Here is a 12,880-nt window from a genome sequence, read left to right on the forward strand (position 1 = left end):
ACCAATTGAATAGCATGATAGAATAGACCAATCAGAATGTTAGTTTGAATAGACCAATCAGACAGCAGGAAAACCTGCACAGCTGCTCTGTGGCTCATATTTTAAGGCGTCAATTTGTAAGTATCAATATTTCAGTTTACATCAGTGTTGGACATCAAATTAAATCTATGTTTAATAGAAATAACCTCTTTTTACAGCTTTCCTGCTGGATGTAAAACTACAGTGTGTCTGTGTCCAGATGTAAAATCTGAGCTGCAGCAGGAGCAGATCAATAAATTAGGGAAGATAACTGCTCTGAAGCTCTTCGAATAAAAACAAACGTCATGTCATGCGCGTCGGTTAAACTTTAAATCAGAATGAAGTAGTGTCGTCACAGAGGAGGTTCTCCGCCGTTGCAGTTGGAGGAGAGAAACTGCAGCCTCCTCACTCCCGTGATGTTTTAATATCACGTGACATCGTGACATTTTGCAGTGCTGGCTAAAGTCGGACAAAATTGCAGCATGTTTATTATCACAGGAAGTGGCTACATATTTATTGCTTAAGTGCTTAAAAAAAGTCACCTTTTTCTTTCTCAACTTGCAATTTTTTCAAATTCCCGCAATTTTACGCAAAAAACTCACTTAAAACTTGACAAATTACCTCAATTTTTGAGAGAATCCACCGCAAAATCGAACATTTTTGATTGCAACACTCACAAAAACATTCTGCGAAATCCTGGGGGGACTGTTTCAGTCTGGAACATAAAAGGTAGAAACCTTTTTTGTATGCACAGTGACAACATGCAAATAGAGACATGATTATAGAGTTTATGCTGAACAATATTTTTCAAACTCAAACTATGAATATTTTGCCAAATTTAGACTTTCTCTTTACAAAATAAGACACAGATACACCGTCATCTCCTCAGTCTATTCTCAAACAGCGACTGAATAAAGCAACAGCGCGTTGTCGGTATATTCAGACGCAGAACAAAATCTCTTGGTAGAACTACAGTGGTGGGAAAGTGGAGCCTGGCAAGTACTGGAGAGTCATGTCATATCTTGTTGGTGCTACTTCAACTCAATATTGCAAGTATATATACTTTCAAAAGACATATATAGTTGAATCTAGTCAAAACACTTTAGAGAATCATACAATCAGCAGTGAGGAGCAAATTCATATATAATACAAAATTATATTACCCAAAGAAATATACTGCAAGGATCATCATCTGTATTTCTACTGGTCTCCCGCCAACTGCTGCCAACCGAGACCAACCTAAATCAATCTGGCTGCACAATCAGTGAGCGCAGAATTACAAATAGATTAACCGAGATGCACCGCAGACAAAGTAAGACTTCAAAGAGTGAGAAGTAAAATTAAATGCAACTGAAATCTGGAAGAAAAGACCAAAACAAACCAGCTGTTGACTGAAGTAAGACTGATGGATAGAAAAACAGGTTATTGGAGGAAGCACAACTGCATAATTTTTGTTTGTTTCTTTTTTTTTTTTTTTTTTCTTTTTTGTGAATCACTGTGACACGTGCTCTTTAAAAGTGATTACATAAACTTGATAAAATGATCCGAGCCTATCTGCGTCTGCAGCAGTCTCAGTCCTGACATATACTTTCACCTCACACTCCGTATTGGTCAGGCGTGGTGGGCATGTGTGTGTTCTCTCATCCACCCATCCATTCCTCCATCAGGAGTCCTGACAAGGTCCATGTATCACTTAGCCCTGGGCTGTCAGGCCTTTCCCATCAGCCACTGCTGCCTGGAAGATTAATGACTGTCTTAATCTTAAATTTAGGGACTGCTAATATCTGCAGATGACCAGACTTGTCTCACACTCAAAAGGCAAATAAATCCTCGTTTGTTTTGCATGTTTTTGAAACATGTTCCCATTTATGTGACAAACACATCAAACCATTTTTTCACAGTTTCTTTTTGTCTGCCATCAGATCAAAGATCATATATTGATTCTTAGCTGTATGGGAGTATTTTTGTTTTGATATAAACCACACTTCAATGATGTGATACGGTGAAGGAAAGGTCATTCTGTGTGAAAATTAATCAGGGCATCTATTAGACATCTGTTGGACACATCTGTTCAGCACTGCGAATCAGGAAAAAAAACGAGACCTTTCAATAAATGATGAGCAAAACTGGTGAACAGGTTGGAGGTGGACGTATGATTAAAGGGTCAGTGGTTTGTACCCTTGAAAAGGCATTGGAGAAAAGAATGAACGAGTTATGTTCATCTTCCCCTCAACAGCTACTGGCAAGGTGCTTTGTGGCAACACTGAGCGCTCATCTGTTTTGGAGGCAGCAGATTGTGACAGATAACTCTGTAACTCAGAGATAATATTACTGCCCTGTACCTTGCAGACACATATTATAAATCTGTAATTTTGGAAATAATTTTGGAAATTTATAAACAAAAAGAACATACTTACTCCCCTCTTTTAAATATCAGGTTGATATTGCATTCTTCATGAGCTGATCTTATTTTCTTTAGCCAATGGTGAGGCTAAAAAAAAAAGAAGGAGGCGATGCTTAACTGTTGCTTGCTTGATCCGCCACTGAATATCTTGACAACAATTGGGTGGATTACCAGGACAATTTGTACAAGCACTTATCTCCACAGGATGGAGGGGGGGATCGCTTAATTTTTTTCTCTCGTGCCATAATCATATCAAAATTTCGATGACCAAACACCTCCAAACCCAGTGGCATCACCCAACAGCCAGTTTCAGACAGACACTAGCACAGCTCTATTCTTATCACTCCTGTTTCTTTACTGGTCATAATCCTCTGAGCAGGTTCTGGTAAGAAAGAATCAAAAAGCTGAGTTGAATTTGATCTCGATTTAGATTTTCTCCTGTAAAATCAAAACAGAATGTGTTTGCCTTCGTATTCATTGAACGAGGACGGATAAGACTCCAGGAGAGATCACTGGAGGGAGCGTCCAAATTTTGAGATAGAACGAAAACAACCAATGCATGGCCAAGTAAGAATCACCCCGTCTCTCAGAAGCAACTAGAAACAGGCAGATTCGAACACAACCGGCTCCTCAGACATGTAAAAGGCCTCAAGACATAAAATGTGTCTTGATGGTTTTGTAGTTGTTTTGGGTTGTCTTGTTGCATTTTCCTTCTTTTTGCAGTCGTTTTGTGTCACTTTGTTGCATTTTGCTTCTTTTTGTGTTCGTTTTGTGCCATTTTGTGAGCACCCAGCTTCACGATGGCCCCCAGATTAAGATTTGCGTAAACTACCCTATCAAAAAATACTAATCCAGAAAAAACTAATGAAAGTAATGACACACCTTTTTGACGTTTTCCTCTAAAAAACATTTAAAGTTTGTAACCTGATCCAGTCTCTCTCCTGAGGTAAGATGAGGCAGAAATAAGATGGCTTACTTTTCTGTTTATTTGGCATGTCATTGACAGATAGGCTTCACTTAGCTTATTTCCATGGGACCATGTGGCACTGGCCCCGGTTCTGAAATGGAGCAGAGGAAAGATGGAACACATCCCTTCGGATCCGCCTTGCTTGAATTTGTAAATAGAACATTAAACTAATTCACAGGATGGAAACAACAGGAAAACGTGAAGTTTGTGTCAACCAGAGTGAGAGAGTGAGAGTGTGGTAGAACCCAAATATTCACATTATGGCCATGACGCACAAACCCCTAGAAAAAGACAAGGTCAGTTTGCATCTAGTCAAAACACCATTAGATTGCCACCCGCAGGATGAAAACATGCGGAGATTGGCACAGCAGGATGATACAATGCGGTTTTAATATAAGCTATACAAATATTTGTTCTCTCACCATTTTTAGTCACTTCATCCAGGTACTGTGGGCCTACTTTGGGGTCCCCTGACCCTTTAGGCCTCTGGGCCTGTGCCCCATAGGCCCATTCAGTAATCTTTCCATGGCTAGTGACATTGTATTTCCACCTTTGATATAGATACTAAGCCCACGCACGCACAAAGACTGTGTCAGTAAAAAAAAAAGTGAGTGACTTTTAACAACCTGGTATCATTTGAACATTGCCATGAGCAATAATGTCTTTTCAGTCATTTGGCCCCAATTACTTAAATGGATTCTTATTAGCCACTTCCTGGTTTATGAGTGTGCATGCAATTAGTTCATTAGATATCTCATAAGGAATTTATGCAGGGAGAGCTGCCTCCTAATTGGTTGACTAAGGACCTATTAAGTATATTTATGATGCTGTGGATCACATCCATTATTATGATCTAGAATCTGTCCAAAATATATGTGCATCAGTTAGCGTGACATGAATGAAGATGGTAATTTTGTCATTTAAGGTTCCTTTCTTTCTTTCTTCTACTCGAGTGAGCTCAGACAGCAGTCAATTAAATGCAGATATGCTGTATGTGTCCTCATATTATAGAGTTGAAGAGACAGCACCTCATTCTCCTCATTGTGTCAGATAGTTGTTCTAACAAATAGACACATACATGACGTAACCCTTGCATGCCATTCAAGTGGAGCTTGATGAGATGTCATAGATCTTTCCAGGGTTTTGATTTGCCACAGATTCATTTTCTTTGAAGACAGAATGACACCAGGTCTTCTGTGCCTCCTCTAATTGAAAGTCTAGTGTCACATATGCGGAAAGACATGTCACAGTTTTTCTGGGTTCACTGTTTGTGAATATATTTAGCCGGGAGCAATAGAGGGAGTGTGTCTTCTTTTTTTTTTTTTCTTCACAGGTTTGTGTGTTTTGTTTTCTGAAATATGACCTTCACCAAAAGTCTCTGGAATTATGTTAGACCCCAACTTCTATTAAATAAAAACAGAAAACAAATGCATTTTTCTGCTGTACTTCTTCAGGCTTTGCTGAATATAGAGCTATGGTACTGTAAAGGAACTGTAAGAAAAAGAAAAAAAACATGTTCACAAAAATAATATTGTTAATGAAACCCAAGAAAAGTCATTTTGATAGTTTTATGACACTAAACTAATTGCTTATCAAAAATGAATTGAAATTCATTACCAAATCTTTAATTTTGCAGACCAATGCTGCCAGTGAGGCTGCATGGTTAATATTTTTGCACTTACTTTTATACTTTAATTTAATTTGGTTTAATTTCATTTGAATAATTTCAGAGGAAGTTGTCACGGTAGAAAATCCCCTGAAGTATCATCTGCATGCATTCTTGTTTGGATTAAAAAGATTATATCAGATAGAGGTCTTCCCAAAAGAAAACCAAATGTAAATTGCGTTTTTTGAAGTTTAAGTGGAGGAGCCGGTTGGTCATGAGTATACGTCCAGTTATCTTACTTGTTCAAGGCACTAAACCACATATTAATGTGTGCAGCTTCTACCATATGTGCATCATTTAAATGCAATGTGATTGTAATTGAGTACGTATACGGATTTTAAGTTAACAGGAATGAGGGAATGTGTATTACTCACGTTGTGGGGAGATAAATCTGTTTACAGTCTTTCTTTTGGGGGCAAAAATCAAGTTCCCATATTGTAAATCATTGAATATTAGGTAAACTACTCAGTTTAAGGTTAGAGAATGGTTTAGGATTAAACAAGTAGTGAAAGGCTCGGCTCCAAAAAATAAATGCAAATTGACATTATGTCCTCTCGAGTGATGTACTGTTTTTGTGTGCTTGTGGGTGCGTGTGTAAGTTTCACTGATGGATCTGAAAATGTCTCCAAAGTTCAGACAGTGCTTGAGGCTCGCTGTCTCATGCTGAGCGTCATCAGACGGATGGTTTCTCACTCACGCGGTGCAAAAGGACGGAGAGCGAGTGGCACAATGATATGTTTATTGAGAGGCTTTGGATAATAGAAAAGGTGGTGGCTGCTGCTGGAATGTCACAACCATCGACAAAAAAACGTGGACATCAACTCCTTTATCTAGACACACGCACTCACACACACGCGCACACGCACACGCACACGCACACGCACACGCACACGCACACACATAAACATACACACACATTCTTCACCTCCGCTCTCGTCACTCCAAAGAGAGAAAAAACTTACGGCAATGTACAGGACAAGACGGTTATCACAGTTTCTACAAGTTCATTTCTACATGAAAAAATTCACAGGTACACATATATGAGGGAGATTTTCTTCTTAGGCACGGCAAAAGCAATAAGATGCGTGTTTCAACAGAGTACTGATAAAAAATAAAACATTTTACACATTTCATAAATCCTCAGGGGCCCAGATGGACTGAATGTTTACAATGGATTTGAGGGGGGAACATCGTTTGTATGCAGCTCCCGGGGGCTCCAGTGAAAGACCCCACTCACGGCAGAGGACAATATAGTATCAGGGTGTATTATTTAGGGTTAGAAAAATGTGTTGAGTGTGTTCTATTTGAATTGTAATAGGATCAGAGTAAGGACTCAGTTCATCTGGTTACCCCTGTATACATCTTTATATTATCTCTTCATATACATATACACATTTAGGATTTGCAAAACTTGGGACTGGAACATTTAATATAAATGTAATCCCAGGTCGGCCCGAGGAATGGCTATTAGAGCATTTTCAGTCTACACACATCTCCGCTGGTCTCCTCCAACGCTTTGAAATGATCATATACGAGTAAATGACACACAGACAACATCATAGACAGTTAACTCGAGCTGCTTTGCTCTTTTTCTATATTTGCAATTCAAGTTGAGAAAGTTCACCTGTCTGTGCAGAACGCTTCAGGAGGCCGCTAAATATATAACCAGGTAATCATAGATAATTTAGCAGCCACTTCTTGCACACTGACACCACAAAAACACCCAGACAGACCCCTCGCACTCCTCGAAAAACCTTGTGTTCGGATAGAAAAGACAGTCAGCGATGTTCTCCCTCAGGTTTAGATACGTCTACTGTCGCAGCTGGACTGAGAAAAGCATGTTAGCTCTTTGACGGGATGTAGCTCAAATTGTAGCCTTGTACTCCTTAAATGAGCGCTGCTGAGAAGTAAGCTGGTGTTATCATTTGTGTGAAAGGAAGCAAGCACATTTGTTTCAGCGGGACTAGGTTTGGTTGTTTGTTATTTTGTCAGTACCTCAACAAGTAGCCTACGGGAACCACACAGTCAAACAAGGAAGCACAGAGGCAATAAACTGTTTTTGTTGCTGAGGAAGAAAACCCACAAAACGGAGGAATGTTGCTGGCATTTAGAGTCAATTCCCAAGTAACTGCTTATATCGATAAAAACATCAAACTTAAAGAGATGTTTGCTTTAGATGTGATTTTTAAATGACCCATTTTAGTCGCTGACTCTTACACAAGAGGCATAAACCTGCTCATTGAGGTTTTCCAGTTTAACTTGAAAGTACTCTGGTTGGACAGGTTAGAGGTTTTGCTACAATCAGGACCAAATTCAGATGGAAAGTGTTTTTCTGGAGTTGTTGTGCATTTGTCTCATATCAGAGTTATGCAATTATCAGATCATGACTTATCAAGTTGTTCGTATCCACATACAAGTAATTACCTTTTTTTTTCCCCTTCACATTTCAGTATACGAGGGAGGATCAAAAAGTTCAGAGACTACTCCTGCTGCACGTGAACAATTTGCAGAACCGTGACGTGCAGAGAGCTCAGAGAAGCTATAACCTTTGTGAGTAAGTACCCCAAGTTTTGTCACTTGATGAAAATCAGCCCTTGAGTTTCACAAGCTTTTGTGAGCAGTGGTCCTGGTGCATCTGCGATGTTTTACGCTATGTCATCTGGCCAGAGATATTTTTTAGTTCCCAATACATGGGTAACTTGAAGCTGGTATTTTTTGCTCTGTTGACTTTCATTCTCTTGGGCTCTGTTCGTCCTCTGAATGTCTGACTGTGTGCCACGGGCTGAATTAGCTACCATAGCGATACTATTGCTTCACATACGGCAGATAATAACGAGTGCTGGATGCTCAGTGGCAGGATTCAAAGCAACAATATACGCATACAGGAATAACTTGCGGTTAAGGGTTTTAGCCAAAACTTGTTAATTTGAGATAAAACTTTTTTTATCCTCACAGCTAAAATGCATTAATCACAGTGGAGATGGCTTTATGGCGCAGTGCATGTTTGCATGTGTGTGTGAGTGTATTCCTGCAAGATAGACAGACGTGTTTGTTTGCTGTATGCTTGTTTGGATAAGCCTGTGCCTGGATGTACTGCTTCCAATGTGTCTGAGTGAGTGTGTGTGTGTGTGTCAGCTTAGCAGATGGAGTTTGATTCTCACCGCTGGGAAATCTCAATCCCACAATGCACTGGGAGTGGCGCCAAATGAGGAAACCAGCAGTAGCAGCAGCAATGAGGGACCAATCACAGTTTGAACGCTGAAAAAAACAGTGCTTCCCCCCCCCCCCTCTTTCGTTCTCACCGCTGTTCCACCAGGACTAGCCATTGTTGTGCTATCCATTGGCATGAATTGGGTCTATGCATGAGTTGATTCTGAACTTGTGTGCATACACACACGCACGTATCACAGACACAGAAAAAGCGATTAACACAGATTACAAAGGGAAATGGTGACAGGATGAAGTGGAGGTTGGTTCACCAGCGTTCCCTTTGTGTTACTGAGCAAACAAAAGCAAACAAAAACATCTGGAAATCCTGGTTTCCGAAAATGACGACAGCAAAAAATTCCCAACAACAAAACCGATTGTTTCTTCACTCGTAGGTCGAGGGGGAATTATTCCAAATTTAGACCCATTTTAAAGGGGATTTCTGTCTTTTTCAGTGTCTTCCCAAATCCCCCCACCAGTCTGATTGACTATCTTTTGCTGGGTTTCTGGGCAGTGGAGAGAGAGGCAAACAGAGTTGGTGATGTTTTCTCAGGGTTTTCATGAGTACAGCTGAATTCAGGTTTTTTTTTTTTCCCAGAAGAGCTTATCGAACTGCAACTACTAGCAGTTAACGTGATGATTCAGCGGTAACCAGTAAAAGCACAAAAATTAAAAAAAATAAAAATAAATCAAAGTGCTTCCAGTAAAACAGGCGGGATGGCAAGATGATCTGAGAAATCATTGTGATGTCAAAGCAAACCGATGACATCACCTTCCCCCGGCACAACAAGGCGGGTTATATCAGATCATAGTTGTGGTGCGTGAATGTGTGTGTGTGTGTGTGTGTGTGTGTGTGTGTTAGGGTTTTAACAACATGTTATTTTGCAGGACGTATACTATGCCAAAATTTGGCTTTTGGATTAAGCTATTTCCCAAAAGATCTTTAGCCGTTCCTCTAGAATTGTATGCTGGTATGGAAAAGCCTCTGAAACAGCATTTAGTTCATTGACGAAACACTTTATTGAAAGCCAGACTAATGACAATAAGGCAGAGAGAGGCATGTGTCATTGCAGATATTTAAACCGACCACTGTGGACCAAATTCACTGACTGGACATCTTATGTTTGTTATGATCAGGGAACCATCATATCAAAGACGAATGACACTAACTGATATCTTACTTCTGACTGAAGGGCAGCATCAGCAACTGCTTTGTATCTATGACAGCAAAATAACAATTTGCTGAAACCCTAGAGTATGGATATATGTGTATATGTTTGCTTTCTCACAGTGAGAAACCAAAAACATTTCTTCCATCCCCCGTAGCCCTTCTTTAGAAGGTCTGAAAAAAAAAAAAAAAAGGATGTCTTTACTCCCCGAACAACCAATCACAGTCCAGTGATTGTGGATTTTGACACTGTCAACACAAACTGCTACCAACGCCATGATGTGAGCTATGGACGGAGAAAAAAAAAGACAGATAAAAGGAAGAAGAAGAAGGTGGCTGGTGGGACAGAGTTTAGGTTTTTAACAGGTGTTTTCAAACGGGTTTAGTCCTGTTGGTGATCCTTTAGTCCCGTGCTACTGTAGGCCCAGCAACTGGAGGCTGATTTCCCATAGGCTCAGTTGCAGCTGGGGGTCAAAGGTTGGCGTTGTTGTGCTCTCCCTGCGCCCATTAGCCCAGTAGCCTCCTCCGCAATCCCCCTCCAGGGCTGGAGACAGAGCAGCCGATAGAACGGTGGCAGCACCCTCTGCAGGAGTCTGGAGATAACGCACACACACAAATCTAAATTTTCAAAAGGTTATTGCATACCAAAAATCCATAAATTTTAAAAGGAACTTGGATGACCACAGGATGACAAGATCAACAACAAAGAATGTGTCTGAGTGTGTGCGTGAATTTAAGAGTAGGGCTGATGTCACTATATGTTAGCATCAGTGAAAAGGAAGCTCAGGGTAAGTGCCTGTGTGTGTGTGTGTGTGTGTGTGTGTGTGTGTGTGTGTGTGTGTGTGTGTGTGTGAGAGAGTGTTAATGCATTTTAACAATGATCTCAGTGTCAGCTGTGAGACCAGGAGCAGGTTTCAGAGCGGAGAGGGGATCACATCCTGCGAGCATCAACAGCACACTTGCATACTTGTGTGAAACAGTGCGTGCATGTGTGTGTGTTTGTGTTTGTGTTTGGCATAGTCCTCCACAATATTTTCAAACATGAATTTTAATTGTTCTTCTGAATGAATTATTATTTGGCTCTGAGGGCTAAACTTTTCAGTAAGAGCAATGACGCTTGGAAAACATAACTTGTTCTTTATTATTCCTTTTCCTGTCTGTATATTAAAGGTCACATGGCGGTGTTTTAGTGCAGAAAAAACACAATGCTTTTTACAAAACAACTTGTTTCCATGTAAATAGGCCACTATGTCTAGGTCACCTGTTGCGCTGTTGTTTCTGACTTCACCGCTTTGCTGCACTTTGTTTTTGCAGTTGTTACTTTCTCTGAACATTGATTGTGGAATGATAGCAAAAATGCAGCTGGTTATGTTGACTTTTTAGGAGCGTTTGAAAACTGAGAGCTTGCACCTACTTTATTTTCTGTCCAAAACTGTCATACATAGCCTTTTTAGATACTTCTACATAACTGAGCAATTCTAACGAAGCACTTTGACTACCAGTACAAAACATCAATATACTATAGAGTATATTGTAGATAGCAATGTATAGCATATCACCAGGCACTGTAACATTTGGAATTTGGTTCTTATTTTTGTTTAGTCTTCTAATTAAAGATATAAGTAAAGATTACAGTTTATTACCTCCGGCAAAGAAGTTATGTTATCGATGCGGTTTTTTTTTCCACTTTTAGTAACATTGCAAGATAATTTATTTGACCAACTAAATGCAATACATCTTAAAATCCAGCAATGGCAGTCAAGTTTAATAGTGAGAAAACATTGGCCAGCCTAAATGATTATCAAAATCAAGCAGCCACCAATCAGTTTATCACTAGTTTATGAACTGCTGACCAAATTGTTTTAGCACTATCTAATATCAATAATGCCTTGTCATTTGGTACCAAGATTCAATACATAGGCTCCATCCACGTTAAGACGTTTTCGTTTTAAAACACATAGCTCTTGCTACGTTTACACAGGAGTCAATCTCAGCAGTGTGAATGAGCCAAAGCATTTACCATACATAGCCTGACCTTGGGCAGCTCACCCAGGAAGATAAAATCTCAACATAGTTTCAACATAAGTATACAAATCTTACCTTTTTTCAAACTCATTGTTGGCCACACACCTGTCCAAATTGTGTGCACTGCAGTGACAATTGATGTAAATATGTGAGGTATTTAGTGGAAATTGGTAAAATGTGTGTTTACCAATAATTTACATTTGAGACATTTCTGGAATGTCTATTATTTGTAGCTACAGAAATAAACCTGAGTTAAACTCCACCTCTAAACTGCATGAAAGATAAATTTGTAGTGTAATGTATTTTTCTTCACATTGGTTTTGAAAAAAGTATGGTTCAGGAACCAGTATGGAAATGAAAATATATATACCTGTACTGGTTATCAAAACATTTTGAATGGTGCCCAGACTTGTTCAAGGGTCCCAGTAATCCTCTGGACAGCACTCACTTGCTCCAACTCGCTACAGATAGCAGTCGTTATGTGGCACTTGGTAAGCGTGGTTTTATAGCCGGTACAACTGTAACACGGTTACACGGTTGTTCATAGAGGACTAGACGAGTAGCCCTGGCAGAGGTCTGCACTCTTCAAGTGCCCTTCTACTTGAAGTACTTTCTCCTTTTGTTTCTTTCTATCTTCAAACCTTTGGCTCTGCATGCAACTAAATCCTCCGGCTTTAGATAAAAAGGTGTTGTTACAGGGTTAAGGTTAGGATCACAGTTGGTCTGTTCGTGTGTGCCTGTGTGTTAATAATTACATGTGCAGGTTTGTGTGATTAATGTGTTTGCTTATATGGGGCAGAACACCCCAAAGGTTCCGCTCACAGGCAAAACACTGACAATTGCAGTTTAGGGCTGGAACATGCACACACGTCTCCTTCAATTAAATTCCAGGGACATTAACAGAAGCCTGCGGTCGGAACTTTAAGCTATGCAAGAAAGGCTTTAAAATGTAACACAAAGTGAACAGCCCGGCTTGATTTTTAGAAGCACTTACATTTTCAGTGATGTGGATGGACTGTGCAAATGTGTCTGCGCACGCATGAGTGTCTTTGTTTTATCTTATAATAAAATCCTGAACAGTGTCTGCGGTGGAGCCTGTTGTTTCAGGCCACCGTGGTACATTGAACAAAAATGAACAGTGATCGTGTAGCAGTTTCTTTCCAGGATCCAGGTCGGAAAATCATGTCGACTGCAAAGTTAATGTTTTAACATCTAAGATAGGAGCAAGCATTACTAAGAAAAACATAATTCTAATCACCATTTGCCACCATTTACAAGATTTACAATTATTTACTAACTATTCTTGATCCAGTGAAGTATGTCAATATTTGGAGTGTAAATCGTGTCGTGCAGAAGAAAGAAATTTACGTTTACAAATCTTTCATGGGTCTTCAGAAAACACACTTAGATTGAGCATTTTTACCC

At 39.8% G+C, this 12,880-nt stretch overlaps 1 protein-coding gene across 2 annotated transcripts in view; it reads right to left on the minus strand.

Moving 5' to 3' along the window:
* Nucleotides 1–5,772: 5,772 nt before the first annotated feature.
* Nucleotides 5,773–12,880, minus strand: part of LOC138201239 (polyprenol dehydrogenase) — a 47,687-nt gene continuing 40,579 nt past the window's right edge. For both annotated transcript variants that reach the window (XM_069154560.1, XM_069154559.1), the window contains exon 7: nucleotides 5,773–10,023. In XM_069154560.1, coding sequence (XP_069010661.1) covers nucleotides 9,844–10,023 — 180 coding nt within the window. In that variant the 3' untranslated portion in view covers nucleotides 5,773–9,843. The remainder of the gene's footprint in view (nucleotides 10,024–12,880) is intronic.

This window comes from Embiotoca jacksoni, unplaced genomic scaffold (assembly GCF_022577435.1).
Source record: "Embiotoca jacksoni isolate LCO1_2020_lvr unplaced genomic scaffold, fEmbJac1.0.p SCAF_2, whole genome shotgun sequence".
Taxonomy (NCBI): Eukaryota; Metazoa; Chordata; class Actinopteri; family Embiotocidae; genus Embiotoca; species Embiotoca jacksoni.